The 27,492-nt window shown below is 39.2% G+C and overlaps 1 protein-coding gene across 1 annotated transcript in view; it reads right to left on the bottom strand.

Annotated features, from left to right (window-relative positions):
• Positions 1-27,492, bottom strand: part of LOC148031407 (uncharacterized) — a 115,277-nt gene that overhangs the window by 73,508 nt on the left and 14,277 nt on the right. The window contains exon 6 of the mRNA XM_087684936.1: positions 18,017-18,092. Coding sequence (XP_087541062.1) covers positions 18,017-18,092 — 76 coding nt within the window. The remainder of the gene's footprint in view (positions 1-18,016; positions 18,093-27,492) is intronic.

The following is a 27,492-nucleotide window of genomic DNA, read 5'->3' on the forward strand; positions in this document are numbered from 1 at the left end:
AAGCCCTTTGCAAAAAGAAGGAACAATAGGAGGGCAAGATGACTTCAAACACAACATCACCACTTCATTCGCCCAAGACAAATCCATCACAAAACAAGCCGGAGAGGGTTCCACAACCTTCTTCACCAACTTTTGACATGACCAGAGAAACAATTGACTACCATGGAGTCCAAAGACCATATAAGATTTCTAGAGCCGAGTACGACCTCATTCTCATGTATCGGGCTCAACAACAAATTGAAGGTAAATCTGAGTTTTCCCCTTTAGATTCAGTGCATTAGTCTAATGATTTTGCAAGAATGACAAAAGCTCCACAAAGGACTGGCCATCCTAACATGAAAACCTGCATGGAGTACAAACCCTATCTCTTTACCACTTTCATCTCCTTCTTTACCTCTTTTATCTATTCCATTTACATCACCACCTTCATTCACTCATATGTCGGATGCACAAAACAACACTTCTCCATCTTTTGAGTTTACTTTCGCTTTTCAACAAGATATAGATGATTCTCATGAAGAAGCGACTATGCAAACATAGTATTGATTCATAAGTCATGAAGAAGATAGAGTATTCTTTTGGAACACAAAGAAAGGTGATGAGTTCAAAATATTAACTCTCTCACATGTACATTCTCTCCCTTCTTTTGCTTTAGGTTTTCCTTCTCAAGGTCATTTTGAAGTGGGTGAATCATCTTCATTCAATACATTTAATGGACAAAAGAAACTAAAATTATTTTCAACAACTACATCAACCAATCCATCTAATCTCCCACATGTCTCCATTAAGTGCACCTTATATGACTTCTCTCGTCACACAAAGAATCCTTCATCCTTAGGCTCACAACCTTGTCTTCATTCTTAGGCACAACCAAGTGGTGTACCCATGATCGAGGCTCATCCTCCCTTTCCATACTTTCGAGATTTTCAAGGCTTCGAAATGCCACCCAGCCATTACCAAGTGTGGATCAAGCGATTCCACAATTTGCCTCCATGGAATTACCTAGTGGACATGTTGTGCCCTAGCCAACATTTGGACAAAGCTAACATGTCCCAGTGCCTCCACCTCTACTGGCACCTTATGAAAACATTTATGTTCCACTGCCTCCGCATCAATCAACACCCATTGGACACTTCCACCCTATTTTTGCCTACCCACCTCCTCCTTTAACTCCTAGTTATTCCCCTCCCCCACCCTCTTCTTATCCACCTTATCCATACTATCACATCGACCAAACACCTCATGGTTCTTCTTCCTCATCAGCCAAACATGCCTTTACTGACGATACTCATTTTAATAGGTCAAACTTTGCTACTTGATCTAATCTAATGAGACATGTCCTTGACTCCCACAACCTGGTGCACAGATCGGACGCCGTATGCGTGCGTAGTGAGCGTCAGAAGGTCCCCAAGAACAAAAGAACTCTACTTTTTGCACAAAAATCAATGAAGAAAGCTTGCACAATATGAACAAGAGACCAATTGGGTGCAATCTCCTCCCCATGCCTTGTGTAAGTGCTTCACAAAGCATGTATTTTATATATTATTCATCTTCAATCTCAAAAAATAGCCCAATTTACAATTAGCACGCTTTAGCTTTTGTGTTTGCTTTTGTACCACTAAAGAATTAAAGCTATTGGGCGCCCAAGAAGTCAGGCAGTATTCAAATACAATGTCCAATACAAATATTTAAATCGTGCGCCCATACGCATACAAAAATAATAAATAAATATCAAGTGCTTTAATAAATAAGCACGACAAAATATAGGCGTCATGCCTAAGATACGCGCTCATCAAAAATTGATGATAATTTGAATACACGCTATCCTCCAATGCTTCCCAATGCCACCGCTGCTTGCTCTACACATCAACTGAAACATTCACAATTGTTAAAAAAATAATACAATTAAACCGATAAAAGTTAATACCTAGCAGTCTTCAGCAACAAAAATAAATTGGTTAGAACTCAATCCTAACCTTAATTTATTACAAGTGCACACTCTAAACTCATAAACGTTTATTAATTTAAATATGTATTTTACGGAATCACTCACTTACACATTAAATTAACAAAACGCCCGAAAAGGATAGACGTCACCGACTTTTCGCACAAAGAATCCACTTTGTGTATGAGCCCTGGTAATAAAATTTTACAGAATCCACCGTAAAACCTCACGGAATCCACCGTGGAATATGCCTCCTGGCATCATACCCCCGGGGTGGGATAGCAATTGTCCTCAATTGCTATTAGCTCAACGTGGAGCTAGCAATGTGGGAAAAGCACTTAGATCTCTAGCGTGCATCCATTGGGCCTCTTCAACACGATGATTTTTAAACTTGACCAAATATCTAGAATATCTACGGCCAGTTCTAGTAGTCATAAAGTCAGTATCTATAATAGTTTCAGGCTCAAGGATTTCAGTTTCATCATCTAGCAAATAAGGGTTTTCATAGATAGGATGTACAAGTAGTTGTCCTCTAAAAGGTCGTAGTAAACTGATATGGAAGATGTTGTGGATTTTCCAATGTTGTGATAATTCTAGTTTAAATGCATTGTCATTGATTTTGTGTATGATCTTTGTTTTCGGATGAAATACATATAAAAAATCAATCTTTGTTCCTAAGTTAGCAAACAAAGTAATCCAAAAATTATTGCAAAATCTAAAATCACGATCATAAATAATAACTTTTAATAAACCATGATTAGTGAAAACAGTTTTCAAAAACAATTGAGCAGCTTGAGATGCAGTTAAAGTTTTATTGCATGGAATAAAATATGCTTGTTTGCTAAACCTATCTACAACAGTCCAAATCATATCTTGATTAGCTTTAGTGTTAGGTAGACCAATGATGAAATCCATTAAAATCTGTTTCCATCGTCGTGATGGAATAGATAATGACATTAGTAAACTATATTGTTTACCATGGTATCTCTTTACTCGTTGACAAATTAGGCATTCAAATATAAAGTTAGATACATCAGTGCCCATATATGGCCAATAAAAATATTTAATCAATGTACGCAAAGTAGATATAATTCCTCTATAACCTTGATATGGGGGACAATGAATTTCATGCAAAACAAATGATTGAAATGGAACAGTCACACATAATGTTTTTTCATAAAACATAAATCCATTAGTGTAAGACAATGAATCAATAGAAATCCAATTATTTGCAACTAGTTTATTCCAATCAGCTTGAAAAGTAGGATCCTGATGATAAGTATCTTTCATAGAAATTAAATAATCAAATGATATCACAGAAATATTTTGAATTGTCGGTCTTCTACTCAAAGCATCAGCAACAACATTCTCTTTTCAAGGTTGATATTGTATAAGGGGATGAAAACTTTGAATAAAAGCGGCCCATTTAATGTGTCGTTCAAATACTTCTGGTTGACTAAGGAGATGTCTAATGCTTTGTTGGTCAGTTTTGATCATGAATTTAAATCCCATTAAATAATGTTTCCATTGACGTAAGGCTCATACTACAGCTAGCAATTCTTTGTTATAGATAGAATATTTAAGTTCAGATGGTTTGAGTTTGCAGCTAGAGTAAGCTATGGGATGAGAATCTTACATAAGAACTGCTCCTATTCTAGATCCACTTGCATCAGTAACTACTAAGAAGAATGGTCTATTGAAGTCAGATAATTGTAATACAGGAGCATGAGTTAAAGCATGTTTCAGCAAATCAAAGGACTTTTGTTGATTGTCAGATCACTTATATACGATACCCTTCTTTAAGAGTTTTGTCAAAGATAATGCAAGTAATGAGAAATTCCTCACAAATTTTTTGTAAAAGCTAGCAAGACCTAGAAAAGAACGTAATTCATGCACATTTTTGGGTATGGGCTAATTTAAAATTACTTCTATCTTTTTAGGGTCGACTTTAATACCTTTTGATGAAATAATATGTCCTAGATATTCAATTTCTGTTTGGAAGAATTCACTCTTTTCTGGATTAGCATATAATTGATTGTCTTTTAATAACTTAAAAACTAAAGACAAATGTTCATAATGCTCATTCTCATTTTTACTGAAAACTAATATGTTATCAAAGAAAACAATGACACAATGCTGATGTTTCAGAAATATACGGTTCATCATACGACTAAATGTGACTGGTGCATTAGTTAAACCGAAAGACATAACCAGAAATTCATAGTGTCCAAATTGTGTTCTAAATGCAGTTTTGAATATATCAGATTTGTCTAATCTTACTTAATGATATCCAGATTTAAGATCTATCTTACTGAATATGGCATATTCTTGTAGCTTATCCATAAGATCATCTACCCTAGAAATCGGATATCTATTCTTAATAGTAATTTTATTTAGGACACGATAATCAATGCACATATGATAGGTATTATTTTTCTTTTTCACTAATAAGACAGGTGCACCAAATTGAGAACTACTAGGTCTAATTAATCCTCTGTTAAGCAATTCTTCTATTTGGTTTTGAATTTCTTTCTGTTCAATTTAGTTATGTCTATATGATACTTTACATGGTGGTTGTGTTCCAGGAATTAAATCTATCTTATGATCTTCAGGACGTGAAGGGGGTAATCCAGGTGGTAAATCAGCAGCAAAACAATCTTGGAATTGAGCAAGAAATTGTGCATGCCTAGAATACATCTGTTTTTCTTTAGCTTGAATTTCATTTACCCATATTAAATAGGATTTGCTACTTTTACGTAATGCACCTTTAGCCTGAGTATGAGTAAGCAATAGAAAATTATTGAAAGAGTGCAAATGCATACCATGCAATGTGATTTGTTTTCCTTGAAAATAAATTTTAATTGAATGCATAGAATAATCTATATAAGGATTGTATTAATGACGCCAAGGCATTCCTAAGATAATATCACTAGACTGCAAAGGTACAACTAAGAAATTTCTTTGTTCAGTATAATCACCAATTTTAATTTTTAAATTATGCATCTCTTGTGTTCCATTATATCTCGTACCTAGAAATGCAGCCTTGATGCGATAATGTGTAAAAATAATATGTAAATTCAATTCTTTGACTAATTTTACAAAAATAAAGTCATGTATGCTCCTATCATCATGTAAAATAGTCTTTTCTTTACCATGCACAAAACATTTCATTGTTAATAAGGAATGGAGAGTTGGCATACTTGGCAAAGTGTCAAAAGTAGTACCAATGTCGTCATCATCTTCCGTAAAGTCCGACATCTCCTGACGTTCTTCATCTTCTATTGCTCCTAGATAATTGATATGAACATATGGCTTTTTAGATTGACAATTGGCTACTAGATGTCCAGGTTGATGACATTTATAACAAACTATGGGTTTTGCTTTGGATATATTATTGGTAATGGCAAGAAGTTTAGCAATGTTGGAATTTGACTGTGGAGATGGCTTAGGGTTTGGATTTGTATTTGATGGCAAAGCAGGTGGTCGTGTCCAAGATTTACGGAATGAAGATGGAAGAAAACAACTTTGATTGAATCTTCGAAAATTTGAATTGAATTGTTTGGAACCAAAGTTACCATTAGTTGGAAATTGTTGTGGTCGCTTATCTCGTCCGCGAATTTTGTCTTCAGTGTCATGGGCCAAGGAAATTGCATCTTCAAGGGTTGTTGGCTTGAACATATTGACTTCCGCATAGAAATGTCCAAGTAGGCCAAACATAAATTTGCGTTTATGAGTTGCTTCAGGTACATCTTCGAGCATATGTAGTTACAGTAGGGCATTCCAAAAACGTTCAGTATATTGGGAAATAGATTCACTATCTCTTTGTTGTAGAAAATCCCATTGTTTAATTCGCTTTTCGTGGAATTGGAAATGAAGGAAATTCTGCAAAAATTTCTTTTGGAAAGTCTCCTAAGTAGTGAAACAATCAACGCTTTTGCGGACCACAGTCCACCATAAGGATGCTCGGTCAACTAAATGGTTAGTGACACATTTAATTTTGTCTTTCTCAGCATATGTTTCTTCATGGAAATAATCATCAAATTGACTAATAAATGCAAGAACAGTCTTTCCATCGCGTGATTCATTGAAAGTACGAAATTTGAAGTTTCTTTTACTTATCTTTGTTTCTTTCTGAATAGATTGGGCTTCAAGTGTTGCATCGATGGTACGTCGTATAAGATCTTCAGGTTGCGATCCATCTTGATCGGTGGTAGATCGTTGCAGATTGGCCAATTGAGCTTGCAAAGCTTGTCGTGCTCTTTGTTCCTCTTGTAGCTGCATCATAATCAAATCCAACTTTTGCTCCATTGTTGGTTCGGGTAGATCACCTTCAGCCATAAGATCGTCTATGTTTTGATCAGTCATCCTGCAAAATTCCAAAAGACCTCACACACTCGAAACCTTGTTAGTGGGATGAGTGTAGCTCAAAGACGGGTTTACAAGGCTTTTTTTTTTTTTTTGCTTTTGTAGTATTTCTCCTTTACGATTGCAAAATTCGTTGTCACAACCGTCTTTCAAGAAAATAATTATGCGTATAGTCTGCGTGTAAATGATTAATTGCTGTAATCTGCTTCTATCAATTCATAGTTGTGAATAGAAGCTTCCAGAGGGTAGTAAAGTGAATCGTGTGTTGCTGAATACGAACTGCCGCTATGGTAATTATTGAAGATGACTTGTAGGACCTTATTGTCTTGGGTAACTTAGGAAACTTAGAGTTTTAAGCTTTGGTGACTAAGCTTGATTTTTTAGGACCAGAGGACGTTTTCGCCAGAGTCGACGGCGGCCAGTTCATGCTGTTGCCGCAGGCGCATAAAAACGGATTGTGAAGCTTTTATTAAGCTTCATTTAAAGCTTACTAAGCTGATTACTTAAGCTTAAAAAGCTATGGCTAAAATTTTTTATCTGTAATCAACAACTTGATGAAGGGACTATCCGTGTGATCCTCCGCCTGCAGAGGCCGGTCCCTCGCAATCTGAGTGTACAGCAGGGGGTTCTTGACCGCCAGGAACACGCTGGTATCGATCGTTTGCCACGAGACTGACTGTAGAGCTCGATCATTTCAGGAGCTCCGCCTTCGCGTGAGATGATAAGCGACTGGAAGCTCTCAATCTCAGCTTCGCTTTGATACTACTGGTGCACAAATCGGATGCCATATGTGCGCGTAGTAAGCGTCAGAAGGTCCCCAAGAACAAAAGAACTCTACTTTTTGCACAAAAATCAATGAAGAAAACTTGTATGACATGAACAAGAGACCAATTGGGTGCAATCTCTCCCCATGCCTTGTATGAGCGCCCCACAAAGCATGTATTTTATATATTACTCATCTTCAAGCTCAAAAAATAGTCCAATTTACAATTAGCACGCTTTAGCTTTTGTGTTTGCTTTTGTGCTACTAAAGAATTAAAGCTATTGGGCGCCCAAGAAGTCAGGCGGTACCCAAATACAATGTCCAATACAAATATTTAAATCGTGTGTCCATACGCATACAAAAATAATAAATAAATATCAAGCGCTTTAATAAATAAGCGCGACAAAATATAGGCACCATGCCTACGATACGCGCCCATTAAAAATTGATGATAATTTGACACGCTATCCTCCAATGCTTCCCAATGCCACCGCTGCTTACTCTACACATCAACTGAAGCATTCACAATTGTTAGAAAAATAATACAATTAAACCGACAAAAGTAAATACCTAGCAGTCTTCAGCTACAAAAATAAATTGGTTAGAACTCAATCCTAGCCTTAATTTATTACGAGTGCGCACTCTAAACTCATAAACGTTTATTAATTTAAATATGTATTTTACAGAATCATCCACTATGGAATCACCCACTTATACATTAAATTAACAGAACGCCCGAAAAGGATAGGCTCCACTTTGTGTATGAGCCCTGGTAATAAAATTTTACAAAATCCACCGCAAAACCTCACAGAATCCACCGTGAAATATGCCTCCTAGCATCACAACCTATGAAATATTGTACAAAGGTTGAAACCCCAACCCGATCCCACACTTGTTCCATACAAGATCCATCTGCTAGTGGAGAGCTAGGAATGCCTTTGCTATTGCCGAGTTGATGCATAGCTTATTGCTCGAGTTTCATTCTCAGCTTCAACATTTCGATTTAGATTTTAAGCATTGGGCACACTTGACTAACTGCTATGTAGCTCAAGATAGAACCCATTGCATAAATCTAAACCATGTGCTTCAAAACTTTAAAATCACTAACCGAAATGACTTGAAAGTCAAATTGGCTGAGTATCGACACTTTATCACTGAGTTATCTACCACCGAGTCTCCTAGATTCTCTAATGGTCAGGTCACATTGCTCCTTAATAAGGTTCTGCAAAAGTACTTCCATTGTGTGCAATAAGTGATCTCGCAACCCACCATGCCCACATTCTATGAATTTGAGTGTCAACTATTGCATTATGCTCGGTTATTCAATCAATTTCATAGCATGACCTTTACAGAGAAGACTCTCATTGGTTCTTCTAAGAAGGGGCAAGAAGGGAAGGATAAACAAAATCAAAATCAAAACCAAGCCGGTGAGATCCAAGGAAACACCCAGTCTCCTCTAAAACCCGGGTAGCAAAATGTGCCTAAAAAGAATAGATATTGTCAACATTATCAAAAGACTAGCCAGTTTGACAATGAGTGTCGATTAAAGACGAGACATAGCACCAAAACCTAAGACTCAAAACCCCCAATCAGGAAACCCCTAGCAGGGGAGACTAGGTAGTGGCAACCCTCAGTATGGGCAGTGGTGCGGCTAGATCCACGCTACCACCGGTCAGTTATCACAATCTACATTCTTCTTAGCGCCAAAGGACATGTCCGATTCGTCTACAAAGGCCCACGTCATCTCCATATAGAGACATTTGAGGATGCAAGCCTTATCCACATTCGCAAGTTACCTCTCGATGAGGTAACTACAGAGACCCACTCGTCACAGCCAACTACTTCAGCTACTCCTTGGATTGTGGACAGTGGAGCTACTCATCATATGACCCAGTCTTAGATATTTCCATCTCCCGTGCCTCTATAGCCAAGATATTCGATGTCGGAAACAACTCCTTGATCAAGATTCAAGCTCACGATCACATTAGTTTTGTCATTAACTAGTGGCTCAAATCTCACTACGTTGGATGATATATACTAAGTTCCCCAACATGGAGTAAACTTGTTATCCATTCAGCAACTTTGCCAGTTGGGACAAGCAATCTTCTTCGCAACAACAATCAAGGTCCTTGACTCTCAAATTGGTTTAGTGATTGCTTGCAGTGCGGTACAAGCTAGTAGCATGTACCACATAACCCAGTTTATTTTCAAGCCAAGAATTGAGGGCTCAGAGTTCACCGCTTTCGAGCTTTGGTCACTGCGCAAGAGTCTACAGACAATGAGTGTCTCTGGCATTTTCACTTAGGACATCTCAGATATGACTCTCTTTATGAGTTATCGCATCACAAATGGTTGAGGACCTTCTATACCTAAAGCTATCTCGAGATATCTGTAAAGCATGTCAACTTGAGAAACATTGTACCCCATTCCCTGAGTAGTCCACACATAGAGCTAAGGTGCCTCGTAGATTGATTCATGTTGACCTTTGTGGGCCAACATCCACCATTGTCACCTTGAACGATACACTATACTTCTTTTTTATAGTGGATGATTATTCTAGACACATGTGGGTATACTTTCTCAAGCATAAGTCTGGCACTTTTACCTCTTTCTCTACTTGGGTGTGCTAGTTCATAACCAAACTGGTCACCGTATAGAATGCAAGAAAAATGATAGTGGTGGCGAGTTTACCTCCCTCGAGTTTTCCAAGTCTCTATAGAAGTATGGCATTTCTTGCCAACTTATCTCTATCAACTCCCCCTCTTAGAATGAAGTTATTGAGCGTAGAAACCAAACCATCATGAACATGGCACTCTCTATGCTATTTGCAGTAGAGCTCTGGACTCCCTAAGTGCCAATGGATCAAGGTTGTTAACACTTTGGTGTACATTCTTAACCACAACCCAACTGTTGTTGTCCCTCAAAGGACTCCATATGAGGTATTTTTTTTACTCTCAACTTGTTATTTCCCACCTCAAAGCCTTTGGGAGTCATAGATATACGCACACTCCTAATGATAAGATAGGAAAGCTCACTCCCCAAGCTGATATCCTAATTTTTATAGGTTACTCCTCCAAAGCGAAGGCCTATCATTTGTTCAATCCTCCAATAAACAAGGTGATCAATAGGAGAGAGAGAGTTTTTTATGAGAGGGATATTGTGTAATCTTCAATATCGAACTTCACACCGTTTCCTCAGTTTATTCCATCAAAGATAGTGTCTTTTTTAGTCGGGCATAATTATCCTTGTACGTGGTACAAATGGGTCTGTATAGTACAATCCATATGGTACCATATAGTACGAATCCATATGAATTCATATATGAATACTGTCATATTTATTCCACCGTGTTTGGGCACGTTTTCCGTTTGGACATTGTCTCCTACTACGCATTTTTGACCCCTTATTTTCCTATGCCATTTGAGAGTCCTTCTATGCCTTGGATGCCACATTCCATAACCCAGTCTCCTAAGTTCCATGCTCCAACCAATCCACTTTTGACCGCTTGACTCGGGCCTTGGATACTCTTCTTCCACACTCTTCCCTCTTCTTCCACTCTGTTCTCTAGCCAATAAAGCATATCCAAAATATTGTCATCTGATCAACAATGCTATTGCCAGCCTCTGAAAGGTATCTCCCTGTTGTCTCTTGCTTGTTGAGGCCCCCAAATGACTGTCGTCATCAGCAAATTGTTGTTCTTTGATCAAAAAATGAGCCAATGTCTCCCTCACTCTCTCCAAACTATAAACTAACTAAAAGGCTAAGACCCAGCCCCCAAAAACGTTTTCTCCGTTGGCATGGGCATTTTTGCCAAGTGGTAGTTTTCTAAACCCATTTTTCAGCATTATCCAATCATTTAATTAATTTTCAGAATTAACTAATCCTGAAAATTAATTTCAATCCTTCTGACCCTACCCAAAATTAATTAAATTGGCTAGACCATTTGCAACATGGAGTCATCCCCAACCTTTGTTGACCCTTAGACTGGCACTAATTATTTAATTAATGGTAGTCCCAAGTGTCACCACTGATATTTATTGGCCAAATAACTATCCTAAGGTCAAAATTGACACCAACTGACCACCAAAACCCAGTTGGCATAAGTTATCACAACTTTTGTCTTTGACACCCATTGTATCCTCGAGGTGCTTGGCCAATTACTGTGAAATAATTGCCATGTGTATCACACGTATTAAATACCCTTGCACATTTGATTAATAACTTAATCAAATGTTATCAACATGATTAAAGCATCTCAAAATCTCACATCCCCGTGACATCCACCATGGTCCTTCTTATTCACTTCTTTAGAGCGGCATTGGTGGAGGTGTAGGCTTGCACAATGATCACACAAACACAACATGCAAGATGTATAAGCACGTCCATGGTTTTGCAGCATTGGTACATCTAGCCTACAAGTCACTGACAGTCATGGATGATAGAGAGCTATGTTCGACCAACTTGAATATCTAACTCGTATACCCCCCTATGGAAGGCCATAACATAGTATTGGAGAAGCTAGGATGCTCTGCAAATCAGAGAGGGCATATGGCATTTGTTGAATTAATATAAGCATTACATGCTGAATTAGCCACTAAAACAGACCCAAAAATGATTAAGTAATGAAAACCTTAAAATGTGTGTGGTTCGAGAGAGTTTTAAAACAGTGTGCAGTATGAGATCCAAAAACTTTCTATAAATAGGCATGCTACCCTCCATTCAATTCAATCTCGTTTTTGCAAGTTTCAAGCCCTCTAGCTTTGCTTTCCACATCCCATTTGCAAAGGACATCCATCTAAAGCTCCCCATTGCAATCTACATCAATATGGCGCCTATTTTTAGTCTCCACCCTGCTATTCTCTCACCTTCCAGCCATCGCCTTGCTAATCCAACCACACAGTTGCTGCATTTGCTGCCTAACGCATAAATAACTTAGCGAACTGAAACATCATTACAATCAAAACCAATATAAACTGACCTAAATAAGGTTTTACTTCTGGACCACTTCTTGCTACTGGCAACCATCCAAACACTATCACCCTATTGTTTTCGCTATCATCTGAATGGAGGGACCATATTAATATTTACGTTTTCAAATTTTTGTTGTCGCCCAGTTTTTCTCTCTCCTCAAGTACCTACGTTTTAGTATTTCTCTCTCCTCACTCCCTGTCTACATCAAATCCAGCTTCCAGAGCTATGTTTGCTAGTGTTAAACCCTCGAAGACTGCCTTGCTGCATTTCGGGATCTGTTTGGAGTACAACACACTCTCCAACTCATTACCTCTGCCTTGGTCCTTGAGACACAGGAGTTCAAGGTTCAATATTCATTCACTGCATAGTGTGTTTGCAGCATGAGCATTGTATTTTCAGTAGACATTCACTTTTGTATTCTCTATGTTCGTTGTCTCTGAGTTACCCTAACCCTAACTGTGTTCTATCAATTTATGCTTTGTTGTATGATTGGTTTTGTGTTTTCCGTGTTTAGAGCATTTCTTCACATGGGAATAGAACCAAGTTCTCTTTGAGATACCTAGGACTTTGATTGGACAGCTCATCCACAGAAGCAAAAACAACAAAAGGGTCAGATGACTTCGAACACTTCAAGATCACTTTAGTCTCCACAACCAAACATGTCCAGAAACAATCATGAGTGGGCCTCCCATCTCACCACTAATAGATCTCGCATGGCTAGAGAGACTTCAAACTACCATGGAGTCCACCGATCATACAAGATTTCAGCTACGGAGTACGATCTTATCCTCATGCATAGGGTTCAGCAATAGATTGAAGGTAAGATTGAGTTTTTTCCTTTTGATTCGATGCATAGAACCAATGATCATGCAAGAAAGATGAAATCTCCACTATGAATTGGCCATCCGCAAGTGGAAAATGGCATGGACTATACACCACTTCCATCATTCATCTTTACTCTAGTGTCACGTATGAACACATATATTTCTGATTCTATTCAAGCTAATTCCGGTTTTTCTCAAGGGTTGGGAGATCCTCTTGATGAAGGGATTATCTACAATGATTTTTGGTTGATCGCATCTTCTCAGAAGGGGCAACAAGGGAAGGGAAAGCAAACTCAAACTTCCAATCAAAATCCAAATCAAACCCAAGCTAGTGAGTCACAAGAAACTTCTCGATCAAAACTCAAACCCAAGTGGTAGAATGTATCAAAGAAAAATTGGAATTGTCAACATTGTCAAAAGGTTGATCATTTTGACAATGAGTATATACCGCCTCCCTCAGAGTGAAGACTTGGATCATTCCATACTCCTTCACATGGTTGCATCTTTTGGTGGCACTTATTTCCTCGGATTCTTCATTGCCTCTTTGGAGGCCACCTTGGAGGCTATTCATTCCACATGTTTTCAATTGGACATGTATCTCACTCTTCTTCTTTGGGTGCTACTTCTTTCCCCATCAACACCAACATCAACATCTTGGGAACAAAGGGCTACTCCTTCCCCCCATCAACATCTTGGGATGAGAGCGGGCGACTTCTTCTCTTGATAGTGACAGCGATGATACTTACAGATTTTGATTCAAACATTGTATTCATTGTACATTTTTAAACATTGTATCTTTTTCCATGCTGTTAGGATAACCTAATTGTAAAAGGGCACTTGGGCAAGTGAACAATTCCCCTACAAGGGCATTGTCCAAGTGGCACCATTGCATAGCATTTTGTGTGAGCATGACATCTTACATCTTCCTTTGCATAATTCCAATGCATTGACATTCCGTTCATGTAAGCATGTATCTGTGCACCTTTATCCCTTTTCAGTCACCTTGAAGTAGTCGACTCTAGATCTACCATATTTGTGGCATTCCCATAGCAGTCTCCAAAGGCAGTTTCCTATGCTTGCTTGCTTGTCTTGCTAGCTTACCGTCCTCTTTTTTCCTTCTCCCGATACCCCCCATATTTGCTACACATTCCACTAGCCTATTCCTTCATCATTGATCTCCTGTAGTGGTAGGGATAGCCTGTTTATTTTGTGAAAGCATTTGGGTCTAGCTACTAGTTTCCCATCCGTTATTACCGAATCGACCACCACCTCCCTTTTTGAGACAATCTTCATCAAAAAAGGAAAAAATAAAAAAAGTTTACTATGGTTCCATATGCCTTTGCAAGACTTGGTGGGCCACTAGGCAACCAACGTGCACCCTTCATCCGATTCCTTGGCCTCTCTAGGGTGACCAATTGGACTCCCTTGGTAAGATAACCATCGCCTCTATAGTCTTGGTGGGCTACTAGGCAGCCATCATGCATCCTTTGTCCAATGCCCTAGCTACTTTGGGATGGGACACCTTGGGGTAAAACATATCAAAACCAAAAACACTCCAAACATTGGGTTGGCCTTCTTTTCTAGCCCAATTTTTGGGCCTGAGAGGGGGTGTTGAGCTAAGATAAGCATTACATGCTAAATTAGCCACTTAAACACATCCAAAAATGCTTGATTAATGAAAACCACTAAAATGGTGTGGAATTCGAGAGAGTTTTAAAACGATACACGGTACAAGGTCTTGAAACTTTCTTTAAATAGGCATGCTATCCTCCATTTAGTTCAATCTCGTTTTTGCAGGTTTCAAGCCCTCTAGCTTCATTGCCCACGCTCCATTCGCAAAGGACATCTCATTCGAAGCTGCCCATTGCTATATACATCAATCTGGCACTTGTTTTCAACATCCACCTTATTGTTCTCTCATCTTCCAACCATCGCCTTGCTGATCCAACCACACAGTTGCTGCATTTGCTGCCTATCAACCCATCTCTATAGTTGTCGACTGATTATGGACCACTTTCTACAACTAGTGACCATCCTAACACTGTCACCTTGCTGTTTTTGCTATCACCTAGCTGGGAGGACCACATCAACATTTGCGTTTTCAACTTTCTCTTGTCGCCCAGTTTTTCTCTCCTCAAGTAATTATGTTTATAGTCTTTCTCTCTCCTCATTGCCTGTCTACATCAGATTCAACTTCTAGAGCTGTGTTCGGTGGTATTCAACCCTCAGAGACTACCTTGCTACATTTCAAGATCCATTTGGAGTATGACACACTCTCCAACTCATTATCTTACCCTCAAAGGCTACCTTGCTACGTTGCAGGATCCATTCGGTATACGACACACTCTCCAACTCATTATCTCTAACTTGGTCCTTAAGACACGAGTTCGAGGTTCAATATTCATTTACTACATAGTGTGTTTGATGTATAAGCATTGTATTTGCAATAGACATTCACTTCAATATTCTCTGTGTTCATACTCTCTGAGTTACCCTAACCTTAACTGTGTTCTATCACTTTGTGCTTTGTCATACAATTGGTTTTGTGTTTGATGTGTTTAGAGCGTTTCTTCACAACATTTGCTTCTTCCACTTATTGAAGGAGAGAGTCACTTGCACTAGTCTATTTGCTACACCAACTTACACATTATGAGAGCTATGATGAGCATGGGTTGTCCAAAGTACATAAACACTTGACCATAAAATTTAAATTTTGTTATCTTAAATTTTATACTTTAAATTTAGTATTTATAATCTTATATGCATTGTGTAGTTGAATGTTAATACATTTAAGTTGACCGGTGACACTCTTTCAAGTGTGCCTCAAGACGTGGATGAGGAAGAGGAGATGATCTTTGTGGAGTTTTGTAGAGAGCTTATAACAGCAAATACTCATAACACTCATAATCAGCATGCTCCTGGGCGAGGAGTTCAAGTAGGTGGCAACAGGGCCATGGTCATTCAATATCCTCTAACCTCGAGGAGAGGTGGTTCGAGTGGCTTGTAAACATATGTGAGGCGTGACTCTAGTGGCTCCCATCCCATGCCTCATGATGATATTCTCCTCCCCTGCCCACATAGCCGATGCCCAGGGGATCCATCATTTGATAATGATGGTGACCTCATTAGTGAGAGAAAGTATGAGAGTGTCGAGTCATCTTCGCTCACTTGATGAGCACTCAAATGGTGATGATGATGATGATGATAGTGATGCCTCATCATAGGTCTCTCTCTTATTTGTATCATTGATGATTGTATCCACTATGATCCATGTATGTACTAGTTATATCGCATGTTGCGCATGTGATCGCTAGGACCTAGACTCTACCATATACCAATTTTGGCTTTTAACCTCATATATTCATCTTATTTTGTAATGGCACGGCTATTTTCACTTAACCATTTGATCTCGGATATATATTTTTATATTACAAGAAAAGTACGCTCTTCGATTGGTGGATCAATATAGCAAAGAGCATACATGGATTGTGGCCATGTCTCTCAATACAATTGTCCACGTATCTAACAATACCCTAGGTCAGCCCTTCAACGAGTACACCTATAGACCTATAGTAGGAAAACTCCTTTGGTTAATTCATACTAGGCCAAATTTAGCATACTTTATCAATTGGCTCAGCCAATATTTCACTACACCTAGGATGTCACATTGGATTGCATGTCTTCATGTTTTGAGATATTTGCAATGTACCTATTTTTATGGCCTGACTTATGGTTTTGGTTTATGTTTGCAAGGATACACAGATTCTAATTCGGAAGAAGATCCTGACACCTAGAGTTTCCATGGTGGTGCTTTACCTTGGGTATGGCTCCCATCTCTTGGGCTAATGAAACCGGCCTTCCTCCTTGGAGAGAGTGGTAAATAACCTAATTAATCAATATTTACATTTAAGTAATTAATTCGCATAAATTGAAATGCACCTTTTGCTGCTATCCAAAGCTCTAGATTGACCTTCGCCTATTGTGACTCTCCCAAAAACTTATCTCCACAACCTTCTCTAACCTTGCATGGCCCAGATCCATCAGAGAATGGGAAAGAAAGAGCCCAACCTGGAAGATTCACTTGCATACATCCCAAAACTAACCCAAACTTGACATTTTGCAAATTTACATTTTCACTAGGAACTCCACATGCAAATCCGAGCTCAATAACCCTTTGGCCCTGCCTTTATCTTAATTAATATTTAATATTGCCCAACCTCAATTTTAAATGTCTAACTTCTTTGAACCTAAAAGTATTGAAACTTTCCACAAACCTCAGTCTTGGATATTACATCATTTAAATCCCTAAACCCCATGACACTATAAGTCATTTCCAAGGGGATATTTAATGTCCCTAACCAAGATCTAACGTGGAGGCTAGGTATATCATTAGCACCTATCCACACAACTTTTGTCAATGTCCCCCACTCCCCCAAGCCGGGATTATCTATCATTGTGATACACATTTAGCCTAATCTCACATGTACATCATCCTTGATTGCACTACAATGTGATAGAAACATATGTAACCACTAGCGAACCATGCAACATCATGGTCAAACAACATTTGCACCTATTGCTTAACCCAACTGGTGCTCACAGCATGCTGAATTTCCAGCTAGCAAAACCAAGTTAAAAAGTCACACACACAAATCATTTCGTTTTTCATTTGTCCATTAGTGTCGACATAGAATTATGCATGTCAATATTAACTTTTAAGCACAACATGTGCACCTATTGCTTAAAGCAACTACTGCTCAAAGCATGCTGAATTTCCAGCCAGCAAAACCAAGTTATAATTCACACACACAAATCATTTCGTTTTTCATTTATGTCCATTAGTGTCAACGTAGAATTATGCATGTCAATATTAACTTTTAAGCCCTGATTGTTTCCAAGCACTGCCACATGTAAGTCTGTAACGTCAAAACACATCACTAAAATAAGGAAGAGGCTCATCGCTCCATGCAAGTTGCTTGAATTGTGTTGAAGGGAACCATATAGCACACTATCACCAAAAAAAAGAAGGCAGAGAAAACATACATGACAGATCACCTTATCTAATGCATATCCTTTTTAGGAAGTCTTTTTCAAATTGTATTATGTTTATAATTTACTAAAAGCCACAACAGGCAATTCACAACTTACAGGGTTTCGCTTGAACTCTTCCACAAAGAGACCATATTCTGCTGGTAATGCATATGTGTGCGGGAAAAAGTCATACCTGCACAGATGAGATGGAGGACAGCAACTGTATAAATGCAGAAGATGTGGACAAATATGTCACATGTACAGCACTACAAAAATATAACTCGCAGAAAAATGCATCCATCATTATGTAAGTTGAATAGTTGGAATTGATTGCATCCACCGATGTAACAAGTCAAATAATCAACTTCCTTCACATGCAACAACAGACAGAAAAAAGGAGAAAACCATTCTTTATAAGGTCAAAACAGTACCATGATACCCGGAGACTGAAAGGATTAGGAACACATTCTACACTTTGACAGAAAGTTCACAATCCTAGCTTATAAACATTGTGCTGTAAAGTTTTCCCACCACCACTCTTCCTGTTAACCTTTCTGTATCTGTGAGTGTGCATCCTTCTACAAGCTTATATATTCCTATGCACACTTTCTACAATTAACATAATAATTGACCCCCATATATAAAAGGCCACCGCATGACATATAACAAGCAAGAAAGCAGAAGTGCATTTCATAATAATAATAATAATAATAAGTCATATTTATATATTTAAGATTCAGCAAACCATACACAGTTTTTTTTCTCAGAGAAGAGAAGAAACTCTATTAATAAATCCTTGTGGGACAAAGTATCCCAAGGCAAAATACAAAGTACAAAGCAACCCTACAAGGGACTTCCAAACCAAACAATATATACATCAAAGGAAAGTCTATTGCAAAGCCTAAATCAATAACATAAAATATACAATGACAAAAGACCCATCATAGTACATACAACAATGACAATCAGATAGGACCATCGATACCCAAGCGATGGGTGATCAAGCAACCACCAAGGTGCCTTATCACAAACCAACTCCACCGAAAGAACCTAAAAGGCAAGCCAGCTCCAAGATTTGAATCCACCAAACTTCATCAGCGCTTGTAGAAAGCCACACTTAGGTTCCACCACACTTGCATATGGATGAGACTAACATGTCCCACCACCACCACCACTAGCTCACATTCTCTCGCGGATTGGAAAGTCATGAGGGATGATGGCACCACTAGGGCTAGGAGTAGAATTCCAAGGCCACCACAACCTTTGCTACATGGCTAGAATTGTTAGCCTGCTTGTTTTAGGGTTGTCAATCTATCATCTCCTGGTTGTGAACTCTTGTCAAAGTCTAGTAGAAACATGGGAGCTTTGGCATTTTAGTGTGCATTTAGTGTGCATTTTTTCTATTTTAGGCACATGTCCTATGTTTGTCAGTTGGTATCCACTCCCTACCAATGCCTACCTACTCTGAACTGCCTAGTATGCCACATCATCATTTTCTAGATTTTTCTATGTGGGCAAACCCCATTTATTGCAGTCCTAGGGTATTTGCAGCAAGTTGGCCAGATTTGGAGACATTCGGCTATTTATAGCTGTCCCTCCTCACTTGGCACACACATCTTGTGCAGGTTGCTCCTCCAACTTCGGCATACTCTTCTATCTCCAGTGGTGCTGCTTCCATCATCGTTCTCAGCCTGATCTGGAGCCCTCATTGACGCCTCAGACTATGTTCAAAGACTGATCAATTCACACTGTTGTATTCAGCATTTATTTTCAATCAATGCGCCTTCCTTCCTTCTTCTTCTTCTTCTTCTTTGTGTGTGTGTGTGTGTGTGTGTTTCCATTGTGCACTCTCACATGGTATCATTGCCAAACGAGAGGACAAAGCTATGTGGAGCTGAGGCAACCATTCTACTGCTGAGGTGATATCCCACATTGCTGACGCAAACTCTCTAGATCAGCATTTTGCTGAAACGCACCTTCCTACTCTTGGGTGACAGTCTTCTATGCAGCATTTTGGTGCAATGACAATTCCTATTCATCAAGAGGCTGATTTTTGTCAGCATTTTGCTGAAAACACATTACTTTCTTGTCAACCGATTGCTTTTCTCCTCTTGGCCGACTGCCTACATCATTTCTTACGTGAACATGCAGCTGATTTCACTATTCGAGGGCTTTCTACAGCAAATGCAAGTGTTCTTGTTTTTTTTGCAGGTCATTGAAGATGTCTTATAACCAATTCGCAAGCTTTGATGATTCAAAGGATGAGGTCTCTCAACATTCCTTTGAAAGACGAAGAGATTATCACACTAGTTCTCACGAAGATCAACACAATGGAGGTCACCAAGTCTGTTTGTATGGCAGCCTTTTCCTCCCTCCCTCCATGTTTAACACAAGACCTATACCTATGGTCTTAAGATGCCTCCTATGGCATCCTCAATGCAAGTGCCCGTACTTTCTTCTTTGCCCAAGGAGGACCACTTGGATGGTTCCAACTATTCATTGTGGTCATGTAAGGTGGATTGTATTCTCAACACCTTCCATGTTTGGGAGTTTGTTTCTCTTCCCGTTCCCTGTCCCATGGAGGTTCCCACAATGGGATCAACAATGGATCGTGCTACCTTATGGGATTGGCTCAACTCTCGAGCTAGATCCTTTCTTTTTATGAGCTTATAGGATTCTATCCTAGTGCATATTTACATATTGAATATTCTTGCAAAAGTTTGGAAGAAGCTAGTTTTCTCTCCACCATCAAAAGACGTTAACTGACCATATATCCCTTGAGAAGAAGCTTTGAATGCTCAATGTAGACGTCAGGAGGATGTGAAATTCTATTGCTTTGCTTAGCATTTAATTTAAAGTTAATCAAATGTGCTATTGTGACTATCTAACGGTGTGGGACCCAGGACTCCAAAGTATCAGCTCATGCCAAAGATAAAAGTTGTAATAAGTTATGTCTAACAAGTATTGGGTGGTACCTGGTGTTAGATTTTGGCCTAGACCAATTTATTGGCCACTAATGTCAATGGTGACGTTAGAGGCTAGACATTAATTAATTAATTAATGCCAACCTAAGGGTCAATAATTGCCCAAGGATACTTGGAAGACAAATTGGCCTAGCCAGTTAATTATTGGTTCACGAAATTATTTTTCTAGGCACTAGAATAATTATTAAATTAATTTTTAAAACTAATCTTTTGAAAATTAATTTTACAAGCTTGATAACACTGAAAATGGAATTAGAAGATTACCACTTAGAAAAACTTTCATGTGCAAGTAGAGAAAACGTTATTGGGGCTAGTGGAAGTCTATTACAACCATTGTAAGAGAGAATGATGCTATTAGAGAGCAAAAAGATATTGTTGATGTGATTTGCAACCACCAAGGACCATTCCTACAATAAGTGACAGTAGTTTGGAGCCCTCTACGAGCATGTAACAACAGCCCAAGGTCCATCTCGTGTAGCTGATAGCATACAAGAGGAGGTAGGAATCTTTCTGCTAGTCCTAAGTTGTAGGTGACAACTTGCATAGCTATTTAAGCAGGGCAACAGCAGTTTTTCAACATTTCTTACAATGAAACTCCAAAATTTTTGTCTCTACAACATCCTCTCATCCCCTAGCTATCTCTCATATTATCTCAACAAAATCAAGTCATTTGAGTCATCAGAGGTCCAACTATTGGCAAATCTCTGCTATAAACCCTAATTTACACCAGAAATTACGGTTTGATAGCCATCTCGAGATGTGAACTCAAAATTGAGGGCTCAGGACTTGAATTCCAGCAGTTGAAATTGAGGAATTTCAAGGAGATTCAAGAGGCCAGCTTGCCAATATCAGATTTGGGGCTGAATTTGTCTTTCAAGGTGTAGGATGAATGCCAATCCCACAATAAACCAAGGGGCAAATTGGTTTGGAGGCTTGTTAGTCAATTTTGACAACAAGAGGCACTTGGATTAGCAAAGAAGATCAGATAATCTCAATTGTACCCCATCCATTTGCATTAAAAGCTTAAAAAATATCGCAAGGGGCGTCAATTCTAGGGTCAATAGGCTATCTGTTGTCCAATCTTAAAGTAGTAAAGTGTGTGTTTCAATTTATGTGAATTAATTACTTGTTGTAATTAGTGCTAAATCATATTAATACCCACCTATCCAACCAAGAAGGCTGGTTTCAAAGTTCCACTACTAGGATGCCGCTCCAAATTGACCCATATCCCCCAAAATTGACTCGATTACCCCCATAACTCCAAATTGCCCTAAATTGCAACAAATACCCCAATTTCCCTTGGAATTAGACAATATAAATGGGTGATTACCTTGGAATTGAGAATGAGGCTGAAATTGGATTGTGATTTGCAAGAATTGATAATGCATCAAATGTGAACTCTACATGGAATCATGATTGGCTTGTGGCTTGTCTTGACACTTTGAATCTTCAATGTGCGAGAGAGAGAGAGAGAGAGAGAGAGAGAGTGTGTGTGTGTGTGAGTGAGTGAGTGAGTGAGTGCACATTAGGCAATGGAGATGGATGAAGAGGTGGCAGAATTGTGACACAAGCAAGAAGAAAACATAGGAAAGACAACAATTTTTTGTCAGCAAGCATGAAACGGCCATTCCAAATAGGGAATGGCAAGGGAAACGGCCAAGAAACAGCAAGGAACATTCCCTGGACATTCTATCTCCTCAAAGGGTTTGGAACGCATTAGGTTGTTCCTACAAGATGAAATGGCCGTTTCCTGTTTCTATGAATTACTGTTGAAAGATGGGGCACGACATCACTGAATGTCATAAGCACATTGCATCAGAGAAGAACAAGAAGTCTTGTCTCATTGTCACCAATGAGATTGCCAACCTCGCCAAGTACACGGAATATACTTTCTTCATCAAATGTCAGTATAATCCTTCCATACATGATGCTTATTCTCTTATCACCAATGCGGCTTCTACTTGGTATTTTGATAGTGGTGCTTCTAAGCACATCACTTCTTATTGAGAATTATCATCCATTTCTCATATACCTAAGGAGGGCATAGTCATGTGTGCAAACAATGCCTCTTAGGCAATTGAAGGCATTGGTACTGTGCAAGTTAATACTATTTTTGGCACTTCCATTACGTTACAAAATGTCCTCTATGTGCAAGGCATTAAGAAGAACCTTCTTTCCACCTCAACCATTGCTACTTCGGGCTTTCATGTCCTCTTTGATGGCCCTCGGTGTGGGGTTTATGATGATCACATACCTTCTTCTCTCATATTGACCAGCACTCTCACATCATGACTTTATTGTCTTGATACTTATGATCAACAGCATGCTGAAATTTCTCTTGATCATGCTCCTTCAACGAGTGATTTTTTTAATGACACATGTTGCTTTGGTGCCACATGTTTCAGATTTGCTGATTTTTAATCCATATATTGAAGATTTGCTTATTCTTGGGATCAATGCTGTCCAAATTGCAGCATTATAGCATCATTTGCAGCAAGCACTTGCTGTCATTTATATTGGTGTTCTTCGCCCACCTATGGCTCCCCAATTCATCACCATTGAGGGGGGCATATTTCCATCACCAACAAAGTATTCAGCTGCCCAATCAAGTATCATAATTCACAGCCCTTTTGTGAATCATTTGCAAACAATGAAGAGTGCCTTCACTTCTCTCAAGGATACCAAGAATTTAAGCCTTTTCTTCAAGGCTATTTCTTCACTTTTGCATGGATATTCTGACAGTGATTGGGTGAGATTTTCAGATTCTCGTCTCTCATAGAGGCAACTGCTTCTTCTTGGGTACATGTCTTGTTTCTTGGTTCAGTAAGAAACGAACTACAATTCCTACTTTCAGTTGTGAAGCTGAGTATAAAGCAACATTCATCGCCACAATGAAGTGTGTTCAGCTCCACAAGTTACTTGTAGATCTTTATGTACACCAAACAGCTCTGATACTTATCTACACTAACAGCCAAAGTGCTTTGGCCACTATGCAGAATCCAGTGTTCCATGCCCGCATGAAGCATATGGAATTTCATTACCATTATGTTCGTGAGCAGATGTCAGCTAGAGAAATAGAGTTGTCTTATGTACCCACTGAAGACAACTTGGTAAATCTTTTCACGAAAGCTCTTCCTCGACCAAAGTTCTAGGTTTTTCGGTGAGCCTTAGACTTGATTCCATTTGTTCCATGATCTGTTATACTTTGTACTATCATAGGTTGCTATATCCACTTGGATGAACTTGTGCAACCATGACCTTATATATCTTTTTATTTTCAAGGATTTTGTCATTTTCCCTAGATCAATCCGCCCATTTCATGGAGGGGGGTTTGTAGGCCATCTCATGGGCTACGCGTTGATGCCCTTTGATCCATGATTCAAGCTCCCCAAGAATTTAATCTGTCATCAAATGTAGTTGTTGCCCCCTAGTGTCCTAGGCACTAAGTGACACTAATGTCCTAGGAAATGAGTGACACTAGGGTTAGGGTTTATTTTAGGTTTCCTAGAATGGTTAAAATCGTTAGGGTTTCATTCTATTATAAATAGGCACTTTGTGCCTCATTAGCACATGAGTGTGGCATTATTTAGTGTGATCGCCCAAAGCGTTGTACTCTCTCTTTCTCATTAATTCACTCCTCATCCGTAATCCAACATCATTGTGCATTGATTAATTCTTTCATTCTCATTCATTTTCCATTAAATTAAATAATTCCTCCACACTTGGGTCAACATTGTACACCAAAAGGAGGAATAAGGAGCATTTTGATTTATGTAACTCAAAGGGGTTATATGAACCTAACACTGAGCTTGGTGGAGATAAGGAAGATGGTTCACCAATCATCCCAAATGTCATATGTTCTCCTTGATTGGAGAGGTAGCCAACCTCACCAACCAGTTCCAATATAGTAGCAAAGCTGTTAGGAGAGGTGTAAATTTAACTATACGTGATACACAAGCACTCTTCAAACTCCTCTATCATCTGACTGAAATCGAGAACACAAGAAGAAAAAGAAGGTCAAAGTGAAGGTGAGTTGTCGTCTTTCTTGCCGAGTCCATAATGCCTCCTTAGGACCTCCAATGATGGAGAAGCTTGATGAGACATCATGGGAGCTCGAGAAGAAGTCTCAAACATGAATTACTTATGTGTCGTTCATATACCTCACACAAAACCAAGCCTCCATAGTATCCGCAGGATACTCTTTACAAGAGTACTGCTCTAATACCATGTGAAGATATTCTAGAGTTTGCACTAATGAAATACAAAAAGTACAACCACAACTAAAACACAAAGACTCAAACAATGGCATGCAAAACTCAAACCCTAAATGCAAAACGAAAAATGAAAAACGAAAAACGAAAAACGAAAAATCACAAACAATGACAAAGAAAGAAGAGAACTATGAAGTGAATGAATCAATGCAATAAATGAATGTAAGAGTGCACAAAATGCTCAAGGGCAAAGCAATAAATGTATCAAAGGGTGACATCTATAAAGATGGATCCCAAGTCTTGTAACCACCAGCCAAAGATGTCGAAGTGTGAGAAACTGCAAACGTTCATCACCAAGGCAGTAGGCAACCAGCCAACAATAGGAGGATGTGTCTCGTGATGAAGGGAGCAGCAAATCTGTAAAAACACAGCAGCTGATGGAGTGTCGGATTACATGTCAAAGCCTATACTACAAAACATAGCATGTCTAATGCTCAACAAATGCATGGAAAGCAAGGCAGCCTCCTTGATTAATGAACCCAATAACCTGGAGGGGCTAAATGATGTCACTAGCAACTGGGAGTGATGGATGACAATTGTGGATGGGTCACAATGCTCTAAGGGCTGATGATGATATGGTAGCAGTCTGGAGAGGCTGGACAGCCGTGAGAAGAAGGGTGATGGCTGAAATCTACATGTGGAAGAGAGAAACCTACACACAAGAATCAGGCTGAATGGTGAGCAGCTTGTCTATCTATAGATATAGAAGGATCCTCCCAGATTAGGGTTTTGCATGTGGGACACAAAAATTATCTAGAACCGCTCCCCATTAAATGACACTTTTGGTAAATTACATGTTTTGGGGCTGTTTTAAAGAGTTAATCAGTATGTAATGAATTTTTAGCTCAACAGTAAGCCACTTGTCTTATTAACCAACTAAGCAAAGTTCCAATCTCCATTTTTTATTCCTATGGTAACCGTGTGGATGTAAGAACTGAACTCAAGACCATCTAGTCATCATGCATTCAACTAAACCAATTGAGCTCTATCTATTTGCTCTCTCAATATGTATGCATGACATAGTCCTCATCTCCAGCACACTGGAGGGATTGCAGCACCACCTATATGCACTACATGCCTTCTATCAACACAAGGATCTCACAATGGACCTTGGAAAATCCAAGATTATGGTGTTTAACACTTCCTCCCGGTGGATTCGACGATCAGTACAGCATTTCACATATGGAGAGGAGATAATGGAGATGGTCCAAACATATATTTACTTTGGGATTATATTTTTAGGGCTGAGATTCACTTTGAGGAGATTAACAGAGGATAGATTGACACAAGGCTATGCAGCTCTTCAGTCGATGGAGAGTCAATGCGCACACATACAGTTTCAAGAGCCTCGAACAAAGCTCTAGATCTTCAATACTTTGGTCACCCTAGCACTTCTATATGGGGCCCCCATATGGGGGATCAAGCCTCTATCACACAAGGAGAGTCACACACGATCAACCACTACCCAAGGGAGAGGAGATACATAAGAGGTGGGAGCAAATGGAGAGACCCCTAATACTGATGATTTCATGGATCATTCGGAGTAAGCCCTCTGTACCACATGAGATTATCAGAGCAAATATGGGAGCACCATCCATAGTGGCACACACCCTCTTCCAAACAATGACCTTCCTACATACGCTCTGGACCTTGCCGAGACACAAAGACTCCCAACTCGCACTAGAGTCATCTAGACAGCTAGCATTACAAGGGGATACTGAGTGTTGGTATGCTCAAACAAAGGCATGGCTACAATTACATGGATTATACATTGATCACCTCCCACCACTATAGTATAGCTTGGATTGCCCCCACTTGGAGCTCAATCGAGAGGAGCTAAACTGCATCATCAATATGGGCATTATTCACATACACATAGCCAAGACACGGTGACAACTATTGAAAATCTAGAGACCAAGTTGGCTTTCTACCAGAAGCATCTTCTATATTATCCCTAGATGGCTTTGTTGTTTGCCCAAGGTACAAAGGATACACATCTATCTCATGGTGTTGGATGCACCATTGGACAGCTCTATACATCCTCAAACTAACTCTGAATCGAGATAGGTAGGTACAGCGCAAACTCCCTCTCCTCAAAGGATAAGATTTGCCAACTTTGTTAGCTTGAGCCAAAGACAAAGAAGAACTACTCATGCAAATGCCCAATATGCTACAAGCTTCGAGTGCGCATCCATTGCTTGTTCAAAGAGGGACTTTAACCACTATCCAAGGTTATGGATTTCCCAAATCAAAGATGTCTCGAGCTCTTCTTGCTAGAGCTATGCCACCATAGAGAGCACCTCTTATAGACCCAGCAACAGAGACAGCCACACACCAA

This window comes from Lygodium microphyllum, chromosome 9 (assembly GCF_053477565.2).
Source record: "Lygodium microphyllum isolate KBCC chromosome 9, Lygodium_microphyllum_v1.1.10, whole genome shotgun sequence".
Lineage (NCBI taxonomy): Eukaryota > Viridiplantae > Streptophyta > Polypodiopsida > Schizaeales > Lygodiaceae > Lygodium > Lygodium microphyllum.